Raw genomic sequence first — 16,908 nt, forward strand, 5'->3', positions numbered from 1 at the left:
ACTCCAGACATATGTGTCACCTTGTGCATCTGGCTTTCATGGGTCCTGGGGAATTGAATCTGGGTCCTTTGGCTTTGCAGGCAGACTCCTTAACCTCTAAGCCATCTCTCCAGCCTGAAATGTATCATTTCTAAAATAGTAGCTTTATCTCATGTATGTTTGATATCTAACAGATATTACTAATATCTAATAGGTTTGATGTCTATCAGATAGTACTATGTCAGATAGAAATATAATAACTGGGCTGGAGAGATGGCTTAGCGGTTAAGCGCTTGCCTGTGAAGCCTAAGGACCCCGGTTCGAGGCTCGGTTCCCCAGGTCCCACGTTAGCCAGATACACAAGGGGGCGCACGTGTCTGGAGTTCGTTTGCAGAGGCTGGAAGCCCTGGCGCGCCCATTCTCTATCTCCCTCTTATCTGTCTTTCTCTCTGTGTCTGTCACTCTCAAATAAATAAAATTATATAAAAAAAAGAAATATAATAACTAATAAATTTATTGAAACTGAATTTATTATATAATATAAGAATAAAATACATTTTTAATTATGGGAGGGAGCATTCAATATTTTCATCAATGCTGTTGCATTTGTAAAGATTTATTTCCTCATGAAAATTTTTATATATCAAGGCAAAAGAGAGCTTATCTTAACTTTGTTATTTTTTTCTATTTAGAATTTATTATGTTATCAAAATGGTACATAAAACCTTCTTGCTGGTGTACAAATGTGTGTGATCAGAGTTACTCAACTCTCATTTCTAGAGCTAGGATTATTACTGAGCCTCATTATTCAGTGATAGGATTTGAAGGCCCTTCATTGAATTCTTTCAGCATTATGCACCTTTAGACATTATCAGTAACATAATCATTTTTATTTCCCCTAGCTTCATTCAGACCAAGATAAAGGAGATGGATCACTCAAATATATTTTATCTGGAGATGGAGCTGGCACACTTTTTATTATTGACGAAAAAACAGGTGATATTCATGCCACACGAAGAATTGACAGGGAGGAAAAAGCCTTTTATACTCTGCGTGCTCAAGCTATTAACAGAAGAACTCTGAGGCCAGTAGAACCAGAGTCTGAATTTGTGATCAAAATCCACGATATCAATGACAATGAGCCAACATTTCCCGAAGAAATTTACACTGCCAGTGTTCCTGAGATGTCCGTTGTAGGTGAGTGTGTTTACAAAATTTATGTAAACATTGAAATAATATAATAATATATATAATAATAATAATAATCTGAACAAATTCTTCCTGTATTGTGATTTCTATTAGACATAATATACAATGGATATTACATCATAAGCAAAGAGTAAGAAGGGAGATTAATGTGTTTTACATTTCCCATAGATTTTCAAATATTCACTGTACATATAGGTAAGCTTCAAAAATCAGGAAAATAACCACTGAACCTCAGTAAAAAACAAAACAAAAAAGAAATTGGAAAGATATATTTTTGGCACATGGATTTTTATGATAGTTGTGTACAATCCTTACATTATATATATTATAAATGTGTTTCTAGCTATTCATAAGGGTCCCCTCACAGATACTGGAATTCTTAAATGCTTAATTTGTGTGAAAAATGGTATAGCATTTACATATGTCCCATAAATAATTGCCATGCATATTAATTAATCTCTAAGTTGCTTACAATACATAGGACAATAAAATATTGTCAATATTTATGTAATATTGTTTAGGGACTTTAATAAAAATGTTCAGAAAATTAATATTTTAACGATATTTTACATCTCAAAAGATTTGGCACCTCCAATGGAGAGGCTGCTGACATAGAAGGCCTGAGGCACATGGAAAACACTTATCATAGAATAAAGTGTTGGTAATATGTACTAGAAAGCTTAGAACCCCTGAACAACAGCCAAATGAAGTGTCACTCCTTTATATTCGAAGGCTAGTGGCACATGAACAAAACCTGGGATAGAATGCAGTGTTGATCTGCGCACTGGAAGGCTGGGGACACATGAACACTACCTGGGATAGAAGGCAGTGTTGCTCTGGCACACTGGTCACATTTTCTTTTATTAGTTGTATACACAATGGGTATACAACCATGTTGGTCCCACAGTTTTTAACAGAAGAAATTTTCTAGATTTTATGTAAGTCTTAAATGAATGAAATGACTAGCTTCCTTTTCCCAGACTAAATATTGAGACATCTTTGCATTATAATCTTTACATAAGAAAATGTTCAGTAACAAATCTCATACTGATATAAACCCCTCACTAAGTCATCATTAATCACATAATGATGTAGAATTACACATTTAGAGTATAGAACTGCGGAACATTGGAAGTAGAACTATGCTTTTCAAGAAAATCAAATTTTTCAATGTAAATAGATGCATTTATTAAAATTTACTTTAATTTTTTATTAATTACATATTTGAAGTAAATGAAATACATCAGGAAATATTAAATTTTTACAGAGAAGTCTCTTTGGGTACACTAGAATATACAAACTTCTAAAATGTATATGGATTTATTTAAGCTGATAGAACTATTCTATTGTGTTTTTTGTTAATTATAGTTTTAGTAGCATCTCTTTAACCTCCACATTTCTCAATCATATGGGTTTGTTAGTTAATATTTATTTTGTAAATCCCAAGGACTTTTGGCAGTTACCTGTTATAAAGCCCTTACAAATGCCATGAACTTCACTAGACTGATTTTAGGAGCTCATAGAACATGCCATTATCTTGGATTGTTTCTAAATTTGGAATTCAATCTACTTATAAAATTGTATTCTAGAGCAAATGTTAATTATTTTTAGAGTTAATTAGTACAGAAATGGGAAAAGGAACATGCTGAGCCCTTTGTGATTTAGATGTGCCCTTTATATAAAACAAGACTACCATGTGAAAAGGAATTGAAATTTCAAACTTCCACGTTTTTAATGTGGGCAAGTTTATGATTATTTTGTATTTTTTTTTGAGGTAGCTTTATGATATTTTGGATTATTGTAGCATGATTATTTATTTCATGCATTTGAACACACCGGTTAGCTAATATAATGTTTTTACAAATCACAGTTTCTTAATAAAGTGGTCATTTTTTGAAGCCCCAAGTCATGAAAACCAGTGCTTTTTCCACTCCTCCTGGTGCTGTGCTGAACTAAGCTGGGTTTGGAATTTTCAGGAACTTCTGTGGTACAAGTTGCAGCTACCGACGCGGATGACCCTTCCTACGGGAACAGTGCCCGAGTCATTTACAGCATCCTTCAAGGGCAGCCCTACTTCTCGGTGGAGCCTGAAACAGGTCAGGACTATCACTTCAGTATCTGCCGCTATACAAATCTGCATGGTGTTGCAAGTATTAAGGTCCTAGGAGAACAAAAACCAATCCAGAATATTTGGCATCAGAAGCACTTTTGTATTCCCAGTACTTGGAAGGCAGAAGTAAGGAAACACTTGGGCAAGCTGGCTAGATGGACTAGCCAATAGGAAAGCTCTGGGTTCCAGTAAGATGTCCTCTCACAATAAATAAAATGGTGAATGATAGAGGAAGACAGCCAAAGTCAAATTCTCTCTCTCTCTCTCTCTCTCTCTCTCTCTCTCTCTCTCTCTCTCTCTCTCTCTGTCTCTCTGTCTCTGTCTCTCACACACACACACGTCAAACACTGACACATATGCCTACATACTTATGAACACATGCATACATGCAAACACAGCACATACATACACAAAAAGAAAGAATTGAAAAAAACTGAACCATAACCCTTAGAAATGTGACTATTTTTTACAAAACTCAAAGCAAAATTAATTAAACTAGCTAATGGAAATATAATGTTTTAGTTTATATATACAGGTCATGCTCCACAGCAGTACGGTGTCATTAAATAGCAAACAACATAAAATTTAAAATATATATGGATTTGCTTATATAGATTTAAAACAAAATAAATCATAGTGCATGCATAAATGGATATATATGTATTCATATAGAATGATCACTTAAAATGTGTTATTTATCTATTTGAGAGATAGATAAAGAGGGATAGAGAGCAAAGAAGGGGCACTAGGGCCTCCAGGCACTGCAAACAAACTCCAGACGCATGTGCTACCTTGTGCATCTAGTTTGGGGATTTGAACCTGGATCCTTAGGCTTTTCCAGCAAGAACCTTAACCGCTAAGCAATCCATACAGCCCTAATGTTCTTTTAAAATCACTGAAAATCATACATGTGAGCTAAGCATATTCAAATAAAAATTGACAATCCAATGGTCGAATTTTCTCCAAGGTATCATCAGGACAGCTTTGCCAAACATGAACAGAGAAAACAGAGAACAATACCAGGTGGTCATCCAAGCCAAAGATATGGGTGGTCAGATGGGAGGCTTATCAGGAACCACCACAGTGAACATCACGTTGACAGATGTGAATGACAACCCGCCTCGCTTCCCTCAGAGTAAGTGCCCTTCCATGGTGTTTTCATAGCAAAGGATTTGGTGGGAAAAAAAAAAAAAAAAGATATTGTGAGCATTGTAACTTTAAATGCAAAGTGAGAGACAGGAGGCATGCATGCGAGTGTTCTCACTGCTAAACAGCCAAATCTTCACAGTGACATTTCATAGAGAAATGGGAGCCATGATGCTAAAACACCTTCATATGGGCACCTTGCCTCTGTAATCTGCTTAATTCAGCAAAAAGAAATATTTTATTTAAAAATAGTTGAAATTCATCATGAAAAAGAACATCTATGTTTGCAATTTAATAAAGCGGGTCCTAATTTGAAGGTGAAATTTAATAAAACATCTAATTTAACGAATTATAAAGGTTCTACCAAAAAGGGCTACATTGTAGAGCCTTATAGTTCACGTGACTTCCATTTTCTATTACTGTGTGTTAGCTCAGCCATCCTGGAACATTTTACACCCCTGGTTCACACCGAGATATATTTTGAAGTTTCACCATGCTGATTCCTAAAGTGGGATAATAAGAATTGGTTAAGTACCATTAACTCCTGACCAGTTGTTCATGTATACAACCTTTTTCCTTACCTCAGCTTTGTAGAATTCATGTATATTACATAGGATGGCATTGAGTTTCTGCACACAGCTAAGAGCCAACCAAGTTCCTTCTGCATTAAGTGATTCTGCATGTTACAATAGAACAAAGAGGATTTCAGGAGTCAGCCATAGAAACATGCTTGCATCACCTCTGATCTTAATTTTCATTAATTCCAGAACATTACCTTTGACATTGATTACCAACTTTAATTTTTAATTGGCTTAAATATCTTTATGATAAAGTAAAATGTAAACTGTCAGAGATTGTAACTGTCTGGTGCCAAAGACCACTACTCAGAGTGACTTTTAGTCTTTCACTGTATTACTGAATTTATCTTGTTTGTTTGTGTGTGTAGTTGTGTCTGGGTGTGTGTGGGCGTGGAATGTGTGAGGTATGCACGTAGGCGTGCCCCTGTGTTGTCTCACACTCTTGCCTCCTCAGTGACATGAGGGTCTTTTGCCTGCAGTGGCTGGAGTGGAAGGTAGCTTCTCTGCTCTGTCTTGTATTTGACCCAGAGGCTCATTTTACTGATTCCAGAACTAGAGAGGCTCTCGTGAGTTCCTACCCCCCTGTGAAACTGGGATAACAGGCATGACTAGCCATGCTCAGCTCTTCTACCTGGGTCTAGAGATGTAAACTCAGGTACGCTCAGGCCTCTTTAAGCACTCCAGCTTGTGCAGGAAACAAACTGAACTGCTGAGCCATCTCTCCAGTCCTGTGTCCTCTAATTTTAACAATACTTTACTTGTCTTCAGTCTAAATCTGCTTATTAGTGGGGCATGATGTGGATTAATTTGCTTAGAATTGTGTATGTGTAATAATTATAAAATTTTGAGCGAACTGTACCTGTGTATATACAACAAATTAATTTTAGATGTGTCCATGTCAAGTAGTCCTGCTGTTTATCTGCCCTTTAACACATGAACAAAGACACCCGTATGTATGTATGTATGTGTGTGTATATATATATATATATATATATATATATATATATATATATATATATATATATATATATATTTAAAATAATCATCTTTCAAGTTCAAGTTATCTGTGTCATTTGACAAGGAAAAGAAAGCTAATGGTAGCCATATGTAAAAATAAAAATGGGGACACAGTTTAATACAATTCATTATTAGAACTCATTAATACAACTCATGACATCAGGGTTATGATCTCCATTCAGCAAATGATCTAGGGTTAAAAACACCAGTGTCAAATTGTTAATAGTGATAGAAATGTGGTGGCATCAATATCTAACTCTAGATTTATGACACAATAGATTTCAAGAATTTTTAACCTATATCTCATCTTGTTACTTGAAATTATAGATGAAAACTAATGTACAGATTATTTCCTAACTTTTATTCTATGTTATGAATATTTGAAATCCCAACTGACTATAGGGAATACTCAGTCAGCACAACATAAGTCATCTAGTATTTGGCAACCTACTGTTTTATTTAATTAATTTAGTTATTTACATGCAGAGAAAGAGACAGGAGAGAGACAGAGAATGGGTGTGAGAGGGCCTATAGCTGCATCAAATGGACTCCATATGCATGTGCTACTTTATGCATCTGGCTTTAAGTGGGTACTGGGGAATCAAACTCTGGTCGTTAGGCTTTGTAGGCAAACACCTTAACCACTGAGCAATCTCTCCACACCTATTTTTTAAAATATTTTATTTATTTGTTTATTTGAAAGCGAGAGGAAGAGAAAGAGGCTGATAGGATGGGTGATCCAGGGTCTCCAGCCACTGAAAATGAACTCCGGATGCATATGGTGCCTTCTGCACCTGGCTTATGTGCATACTGGAGAATTGCACCTGGATCCTTAGGGTGCACAGGCAAATGCCTAGAATGCTATGCCATCTTTTCAGCCCTTGGCAACCCAGTTTTAGGGTCTAAAATCATTATATTAGACATCTGTTGCTTAGAGGAAGTTCTCTTCATGAGTGTTTTCATATTTAGCATGTTACTGAAACTTCACGACTAACTTATGTAGACCTGGGATGATGGTGGTGATGATGATGATGATGGTTGAGATACTTAATACAAAAAAGAAACAGAGAGTTAATATTGCCTGATAGAAATATCATGTAAGCTGAACTTTGTGACTTAGGAGGACACTTAAATTTTCTGTCAGGCATATTAACTATTAATAAGACTATTTAAATATACATATTTAATTAAATATTAATTTTTTTAAAGTAAACAATGAAAAACCTACTTAAATAGTTTAAATTATCTTCAGTCTGAGTCTTACATCAGGTATGTTTGGCTTTCATTAAATCTCATGTTAGATTAACTGCATTTCCAGGTGGCTTCTCGAGAGTTAGAGGCTTGCATCATGGTTTCTGTGTTGGATAGCTCAGAAGGGGACCCAACACAAGTCTCAGTGATCTAATTTACCTGGTTACTTAACTGACCTCTTTGTTTTTCACTGTCACCAGTGACTCTAGTAGATGGTGTATACTTCACGGAATGATAGAGTAAACCTACATAATTTCATGTTTGAAGCATGGACTAAATAGATTACATATATATATATATATATATATATATATATATATATATATATATATATATATATATATATATATGTTGGTTTGTGATAGTCCTGTTCTGTCATTATTAATTATAAAAGCAAGGTCAGAGTTTAAACTTCCTGGTTGACTGACCCCGAGTCAGTGTTTCTCAAGAGGCTGCACAAAAGTCTTTGTCATTTAGAGGGGAGGAGTCTTGTTTGTCATTTATTTTATTCTGAGGTTTTATCACAGTGCTCTGACTTAGTGATAATTCCATTGATGATGTGTCAAGACCTCTTCGCTGGGGTTAATTGGTGGAAACTGCCAGCCTCCAGTGGAGGGAGTAAGGAAGCCTCTGGGCATGCTCAGTTCAAATGATGAGGAGTTGCTGGGTGACCTTTGCAAGAGTTTCCAGGTTGAGAATTTTAGTTTTAGTATATGAAGAACTTTTCACAGGAAATTACAAATTCGTGTATGCAGAACTATTACTTTATGAATTCTTGAATAACTTCAGAAACTAAAAATGTCCGAAATTGGGCATTGTAACTTCTCCAGGCCTCAGTTCCATCACATATATTAGTTACTTCTCATGATGTCATGTAGGTATCTTCAGTAGACACTGTAACACAAAACAGATTCTCAGTGCACAGAAATGTTTCCCCCCCCTTTTTTTTCATGTAGTGAGTTATGTCACATGCTCCTATTTTAAGTTTTTTTCTATGTTCTGATGCCAAACTGCGATTCTTTTGTGTAAATTGGAGATGGAATTCAAAAACCTGAAGCCTAAAAAGCTTCTTAACCATGAGAACAGCAATAGCCCGTGCAGATGGCTCTTGTAGCAATTCATCCTACCATCAGTGAGGCCAGCAGGGCAGATTTTTTTTGTTGTTTCTTTTTTTCTCCTACAAGTGAGAAAGCACTCAATGGCCCTTGAATGTTAAGTTGTGCCTCACTGTGCTAAAGTTACAAAACTGTTGGACATCCACACCTGCATCCTTCAACTTGTCATTCACATTTGAGCATGTTAGGTCTGTTTATCTCATGTCCTTCATTCTTTCCCTAAAATCTTAAATTTCAAGGAAGGTTTACATTAAATGGTAAAATCCTTATATCTGTAGGAGGCAGATAAAATCATATGGAGCAATGACAATGACTTTATACATGAAATGCACATATTTGTAAAGTGTTACAATGCTCAGTAAGTCCAGAATCAGTAAGTAGGGACTGAACTCTGCGCAAGGCAGGCGGTTCTTGTGCCAGTATAGCATCCTCACTTTAACGCCACCAGCAAGGCTGGGTGCTATGCTTCTCTCGTCCACTTAAATGGGCATCAGAATGCAAAATTCAGTCCTAAAGAATAAGTTTACCTAGCAATTGGCAGGTGTTCAGGTTTCAACCCAACTGTTTAGTGCCTAGAGCCCAGCTCTCCTATTTTGAAAGGAACTGTATGTGTCAGGGCAGCCACAGGGTTCCAGAAGAAAAAGGAAACAGCATCTCAGACTGAGATGAAAAGTACGAGCTGTCTCACAGCAGACTGTGAAAGCTGCCAAATAATTCAAAAAGACCACCACTCTCCATTTTTACAGGGACCATAGAGACAGAAACAAAATGGAACAGATGATTCTCACTCTATTTAAAGATGGATACTGGGTCCTAGGAGGGTCAGCCGTCACACAACCAGGCTCATGTTTACTCAGAACTGGATGACAGAGACACTTTGCACACATATTACATTGCCAAGTCCAATAGCATATATATGGATGCAATACCAGCTTAGGATTTTATAAGGCAGTCTATGAATTTTACACAAAAGATCTCTCACTGTATGATTGAGAAATTACTTTGTTTTGGGAATACCATATCAAATTCATGAGAGTTTGATGTTTATCATGTAAATGTTTATATCTAACCACAGAGGGAATTACTTGCACTCTGCTCCATTTTCCTGCAAATTATTGAGAACAGTAATAAAATCGGGTTTTTTTTTCACCATTTTATTGTTAGTTTAGGTTTGAAAGATAATGTAAAATGTCTCATTTATAGTGGCTTTAATTTAGATCACCCATCAATGACAGAAGATCTTTGGGTGCTGAAATTAACATATCAAACCTCTTATTCCTGAAGTCTTTCAAATACACACACACACACACACACACACACACACACACACACACACACACACACACATCCTTCACATTATACGTAAAGATAATAAGCCAATTCTCATTCTAGTGTCATTCAAACCTAAGCCAGGTATAACCCTCACGAATTGCTTGTGTGCTTGTTCTGTTTGAATATTATTGACTGACCTTAAACTATTATTTAGGAAACTAGTTTTCAATGTTTTATTTTCTCAAATTAAAAAAGAATAGCAGTATAAAATAATAGTACTGGGTATAGGGGCTGGAGAGATGGCTTACCGGTTAAGGCACTTGCCTGCAAAGCCAAAGGATCCAAGTTTGACTCCCCAGGACCCACGTAAAACAGATGCACAAGGTGGCACATGCATGTGGAGTTCGTTTGCAGTGGCTGGAGGCCCTGGTGCACCCATTTTCTCTCTCTCTCTCTATCTCTCAATTTAATAAATAAAAATAAAATATAAAAAATAGTACTATGCATTACTGTAGCATGTACTAAGTACTGTAAATTTCATTTATAATGTACAACATCAATATGAGCAGATGCCATAATTAACCAGCCCTTTAATGTGTCATACACTGGATTCTGTAAAACATTGTCACATCTTTCAATTATTCATTTTGCTTTTAAGTTGCAGGTGGAAGGCCTATGAAATTTGGCTTTAAATTCTATGCTTCTAAACAGTACACCAAAACAATTGATATATGAAAAAATAATAATTTTTACACTTTTTTTTATCCCACCTTGTGTTAAATCCAAGACTTCACGACTTTGATGATGCATGGGGTCAGTCTCATACAGAGCATTCTGGGTTGTTAAAATGTCCATAAATTTTCATATAAAACCAGCAAATCATGTTTTGGTGTTGGTGCTTTTGTGTTACTTGGAGAGGAAGAACACTGACATTGTCCCCGAGTTCCACAGATTGCTTGGGCAGATAAGTAAGTTTGCACGAGACAAGGTCTTTCAAGGAGAGTCCACAGAGTAAACATAGGGATTTGAAGCACGCAGACTTGTGAGCTGTGAGACCAACACAATCCCCGCCTAGGACAAGAGAGATTTGATTTAATAAATGCTGATTTTCACTTTGTAAATAGAGTCAACCTCTCCTCTACTGGGGATGACAAGGTAATGTGAGCCCCAGGCTGATCTGCATATTTTAAAGTTATCAAGCTTTTTTAGCTTGAGCAACTGGCAGGTGTGTCCCAAGGAAGATGCTTCAACATGAGAAATAAAGAAATTAAATTCAATATGTCTTCTATTTTCTTCCCAGTTTTATATGGAATATATATGCCACTTGTTTTTATTTTTTCTAATTTGCATTGACCACATTCAGTATATTTTTTACTATGAACACAAAAAAATCCTTTAATATTTGTTGCAATTTTCCTCTTTGTCCCAGTGCCTATATATTGTAAGCATTAAAAGGCAACAATTCAGGGGATGGAGAAATGGCTTAGCAGTTAAGGTGTTTGCCTGTGAAGTCAAAGGACCCAGGTTTGATGATTCCGCAGTACCCATGTAAGCCAGATGCACAAGGGGGTGCATGCATCTGGAGTTTATTTGCAGCCTATAGAGGCCCTGGCTCTCTCTCTCTCCTTGCAAATAATAAAATTAAAAAAAAATAAAAGCAACAGTTCTACTTCATTTGTTTATTTCATAAATAATTTTTAAAATCTTACTATGCAACAAGATTTGTGTTAGGAAATTTTAACAAATTATTATAACCCTAAATTAGAAAATAAGATATAGGATACATCCAGTAACAATTTGCCCTCTGATAGTGTATTCAAACAATCTCCTCTCTCTTTTTTTTTTATTTTTTTTAAATTTTTTTTTTTTTGTTCATTATTTATTTATTTATTTGAGAGCGACAGACATTGAGAGAAAGACAGATAGAGGGAGAGAGAGAATGGGCGCGCCAGGGCTTCCAGCCTCTGCAAACGAACTCCAGACGCATGCGCCCCCTTGTGCATCTGGCTAACGTGGGACCTGGGGAACCGAGCCTTGAACCGGGGTCCTTAGGCTTCACAGGCAAGCGCTTAACCACTAAGCCATCTCTCCAGCCCTCCTCTCTCTTTTTCTCCGTCCTTCTCTGTCCCTCTTTTTCTCTGCCTCCCCCCTTCTATCCTCTCATATGTGTGCATAAGCATACACAGATGCTTATTTCTTTAATAGTTTCTGCTCCAAACACTCCCTCACTGTTTTCTTGCTACTTTTTCAAAAGAAGATATTTATTTATTTATTTGCAAGTAGGGAAGGATAGAAGAAAGACGGACAGTGAGAATGGGGGTGCCAGAGCCTCTAGCCACTGTAAACTAACTCTAGAAACCTACATCATGTTGTTCATCTGGCTTTACATGGTTACTGGGGAGTTGAGGCCAGGTTGTTATGTTTTGCAGACAAGTGCCTTAACTGCTTAGCCATTTCTCCAGCCATCTTTCTGCTTTTTGATATGTAGTGTTTGTATACATAAAAGTAAATAATTTTAGCCACACCTAAACCTGCGTGAAAGAACATGTGCAGATTCTTAAGTAGAGGTTAATGAAATAAGATAAATGCTAATTGTCCATTAGAATCTATATTACAAAGTATTCTTTTCAGATACAAGGGGATAATAGAAGATGATATTAGTTGAAATTCCTAACATAAATCCAGCAAGAAATGCAAGATATATTGATGCATATTTGGTCTAGAATGACTGTGGTAGTTTGAATAGATGGCCCCCAATATATTAGTGTTTATTCCCTTGCAGTTTGCATATGCAGCCACCTGGCTGGAGGAACTCTCACTGGGCAGATCTTAAGGTGTGGTGGTTGCTTTGAGATTCCAAGGTAAAGATATAGATATGCAAAGTGCCTAGCAGAAGTTCCTGAAGTGTGCTGTGTGGCTTTTGGCTCCTGCTCCTTTCTCTCTCTCTCTCTCTCCCTCCCCCCCCCCTCCCTCTCTCTCCCTCTCTCTCTCTCTCTCTCTCTCTCTCTCTCTCTCTCTCTCTCTCTCTCTCTCTCTCTCTCTCTTTCTTCTTGGACCTGTCAAGACAGGCCAGCTTCTTATACCATTATGGAACTTCCCCTGGATCTGTAAGCTTCAATAAATCCCTTCCTCCATAACTGTGCCTTGTCTGGAAGTTTATCTCAGCAAACCTGAAGCTGCCTGCTACAATGACATCACAACAAATAAGGGTGTTTTTCAGTTTTAGGGTTCTAACTTGGCATGACTGGACCTCGTAGTACCAGTCGATATTATGAAAAAATAATATGGTGGTGTAGGTTGTGTTAGATTCATGGAGAGGAACAGGTATGAAGACAAAATCATATATATGTTTTCCAGGATAGATTTCAAAATTTGTTTCAGACACAGGTTTTTTTTTTGTTGTTGTTGTTTTGGTTTTTTTGTTTGCTTGTTTGTTTTTTAGTTTGAGGAAATTTTTATGGTAACAATGGCATACATTTCTTGGAAAGTGCAAGCATTGATGAGTCTGAGGTGATGCTGAGGGGAAGAGGAGATCCAAGTAGATGATTCACAGATATTGGATTTGAGAGATAAAAGGTAAATATAGCAATGACAAGATAACTAGTAGCCTTCTACACGAAAGTATTATTTTGGAAGAGAGGTGAAAAAAGGCGGGGGGGGGGGGGGAAGAAAGGAGGGGGAGATAGAGAAAGTAGAGGAAAGGAAAGAAAGCTCAACTTGTGCTGATTTTCTTATTTTTATCAAGATAATTTTAGAAGCTAGTGTAGAGTAAATACCTAATGGCTAGTGAAATACATGAATTTCAGCAGGTGCATAAATTGATATTTAAATGAACACCCATGTCAGAAATTAGCTGAAGTGTATAGGGTGACAGAAGCTGTGGGATAAAATGTTATAATTAGCCAAAATCATACAAAATCTACGTGTACAAATCATATAGATAAACTTCTTTAGAATGCCTCAGTCACTCCAGTGGAAAATTTGCCTTAGAAAACTGTATTAGCATTTTGCATTACAGGATTCAAAGTCACACTCTTTTGTGGCATCTTCTAAAATAAAATTGAGCAATACCCCTAGGCAGGTATTGATATAGAAATATGGATAAAAGCTTGGTATGCAACTATATTTAGGCTATGAGTTTTTTAATACTCTTAGAATTTAATGTGAATCACACTATAAAGAGACTTCATAGTAAGTTCATTGTATTAATATATTTATGAATAATGCATCTAAGGCTTATCTTAACCTCCTCCAATTTTATGTTCCTTTTATGTTTCTACTCATTAGTATTCTCTGTATTGATACCAATATACTTGCAGAAAATTTCAAAGAAATGTTATCAAAATAGATGCCTTGTACTCTGTGGATCAATGGTAGCTTATCTAAATGCTTCCTTACATTGCTTTCTCAAGGGCATAAACAGGAAACTTAGATATCCTGTGGCATTGCTTTTTGCTCTAATTTAACTTAAATGCCCAAAACAAGTTGGTGATCATGTCTCCAGTGCTTACAAATTTAGCTTCCTGTCTTTCCTCCCGTGAGGTCTTCAATTCCAAAGTTGGAGTCATTTGTCAGTCTCTAGTGTGACTTTCGATTCTCCTCTGCTGTCTCCTAAACACCCATTTAGCATTGTATAATTTCCTTAACTACTCTGCAGTTGCCCCTAAGGAGCTTTATCTTGTTTTTAATTTCTTCCTGTTAAGCTCATTAAAAAACATCTTTTCAACATTATACAATGGAATGGTTTATAAACGTGCATAATTGTGTCGTTTTTCTTAAAGCAAGTATTGTTTGGGATTATTTTGCAGTGCAGAGATGTTACAATAAGATTACACACAAAGCAAATAAAAAATTAAACTAATGTTAACTTATTTTATTGATTCATATATGTGGAGTATTTTTATATATCTTAACTGTGGAGAAGTTCTCTTATGCAAATGTGCATAGCAACAGAGGCAAAGAACAATGGGTAAAGGGAAATTATCTCTTTGAACCCCATCAATTTTTGTCAAAAAAAAACAAAACAAAACAAAACAGCAGCTATGAGTTGTTAAGCTCAAAAGGTGAATGCAAGGAATTTGCTAGTGTTCATCTCCAGGTTGATTTCTGGCATGGATTTGGCTGTCCTTAGTGGATTCTCCCACTCACATCTCTTGCTTTCCACCTCCTGGGTGTTTCCTCCCACGACTCACATTTGAATGGAGATGCCAATTAGTTCTAATTCTGGAACACAAGTCTGCAGTATGTTTAATGCTGTAATGCAAAGGCCCTATTCATCAAATGCATGGTAGAACAATTGACCTGGAATATCAATTTCAGATACTGAAAACCCTGAACTGCACAAAAATTGTTTGCCAACTTTGACAATGACAAATCAGGTGTGTGTGAGGGTGTCAGTAGCCGTCCGAAATGCACACACATAAACGTGCATGTTGCCGTCTAGGTTGCTTTGTTCTTAGGAAGCTGTCTTGGGAATATCCCCTCAGTTGGTACTTGCCTTGACACACTTATGCCTAGGTATTTAAGTGGATAACCAAATGACGAGCATGCTTACTGGGAAGCAATATTTATCTGCCCAACACATTAAAAGAGAAACATGATTCAACCTGACACCTGGGAATGAATTCAAAACAGCAATAAATTGAAATGATAGGAAATCCTGCCACATAATTAAAGCTCTCATCAACTGTAAGATAAAAAAAAAAAATCGCATGCAAGTAGCTGTCGTCAAAGGAAAATGAAACTGGAGTGGTGACAGTGTTCCGCACCCTTGCTTCCTCGGTGTGCTCTGGAAACCCCTGCCTCCTGTCCTGTACCCCTGCTGTCTGTCCCACATGGTAAATGCCCTAGAACAGAGAACAGGCTGGCTCTCAGTGGAAACAACTGTGGTCTGCTTGACGCACTGGAGACCTGTATTCAGCATGCAATACCGAGAAAGAAATAGCAAAGTGTAAATGAATTACCCTTTCAGAGATTCAAAACATAAAAATGAGCCCTTTAACTTTAAAATCGACGAGATATATCTTTGTCCTAAAAATATGATTCCTGAGCATAAACGTAATTCTAAAGTAAGCTTAGCAGATTATCTGGATAATTCACTGTATAAACATGTCTTGGGGGGCTATAGGTAAGATGGTGGAGGGCCTGCCTAACATGCGCAAAGGTCCTGGAGTCTGTCATTAGCAGCACATTAAGTATGTTAAAGTGGGCATGGTTTTGCTCATCTGTGGCCTCAACACTAAGGAGGTGGTGACAGGTGCTAGACTGTGTCGTGAGTTCAAGGTTGTCATCAGGTACACAGCCTATGCAGTGAGTTCAAGGCCAGTCTGGGTTCCTACTGAAATGGTCATCGAATGTTATTTCATGAAAGTAGTGCTACCTTGTGAGCCCAGCATGTGTATGTTTTTATAAAACTATTTGTATTAGTGGTCAGAACTAAATCTATACTACTGTGATGAAAAAATTCAATCATCATACTTTTTTATGAAAAATAGACAACACTCTGGTTTGGAAATGTACATGAAAATAGAAAACACATGAATCTGCAGTTATCCATATATATATAGTGTTCAAAAAATCCCAGGGAGAAGAATTAATAATCAATGTAATTGTATCAATAGGCTTTTTAGAAAGTCAAGGTCTAAATGTGAACCAATGAAACATTCAATATCCTATCCATGTCTCAGAAGACCATGAAAATTAGCATGAGTAATATTACTGTTCTCAAATTAAAATCATCATTAATTGATATTGTCTGCACTAATCAAGAAATTGAATGAGTTGAAAACAATTTTTAATCCTTGGCCAGAGATAAAATGGCAAATTAAATAACAAACATACTTTTAGATTTCAGAATCTAAGCATATGTCTAAGAATACAGATCAAGCAATTGCCAAAAAAAAAAAAAAAAAAAAAAAAAGTCCAAGCTAAAAATAAAAAGTAGAACAAATTCCCAGAGATAATACTGCTAGTGAAATCTATATGACAGGAAAATTAATGGAACAAAGAAGTCTGTCTCCATCTACCCAATGAATTTTTTTTTTCCCAAAACCTAACACCATAAGAAAATGTTGAAGTTTTACAATCATTGTTTTGCAATAATTATTCCTTAAATATTAAATGAAAAAAAAAATATATACCAGGCTTTTAGATTTCCTCATTCAAAACTCAAATCTTCACATAAGACAGCCTTAAACTCTGTATGTCTCCGTTGGGGAGGTCGTCAGTGGCA

The 16,908-nt window shown here is 36.5% G+C and overlaps 1 protein-coding gene across 1 annotated transcript in view; it reads left to right on the top strand.

Moving 5' to 3' along the window:
* LOC101605580 (cadherin-10) overlaps positions 1 to 16,908 on the top strand; it is a 183,533-nt gene that overhangs the window by 141,586 nt on the left and 25,039 nt on the right. The window contains exons 3-5 of the mRNA XM_045132161.1: positions 882 to 1,176; positions 3,165 to 3,284; positions 4,266 to 4,433. Of these exons, the coding sequence (XP_044988096.1) occupies positions 882 to 1,176; positions 3,165 to 3,284; positions 4,266 to 4,433 (583 nt within the window). The remainder of the gene's footprint in view (positions 1 to 881; positions 1,177 to 3,164; positions 3,285 to 4,265; positions 4,434 to 16,908) is intronic.

The sequence above is a fragment of the Jaculus jaculus genome, chromosome 13, assembly GCF_020740685.1.
Source record: "Jaculus jaculus isolate mJacJac1 chromosome 13, mJacJac1.mat.Y.cur, whole genome shotgun sequence".
Taxonomy (NCBI): domain Eukaryota; kingdom Metazoa; phylum Chordata; class Mammalia; order Rodentia; family Dipodidae; genus Jaculus; species Jaculus jaculus.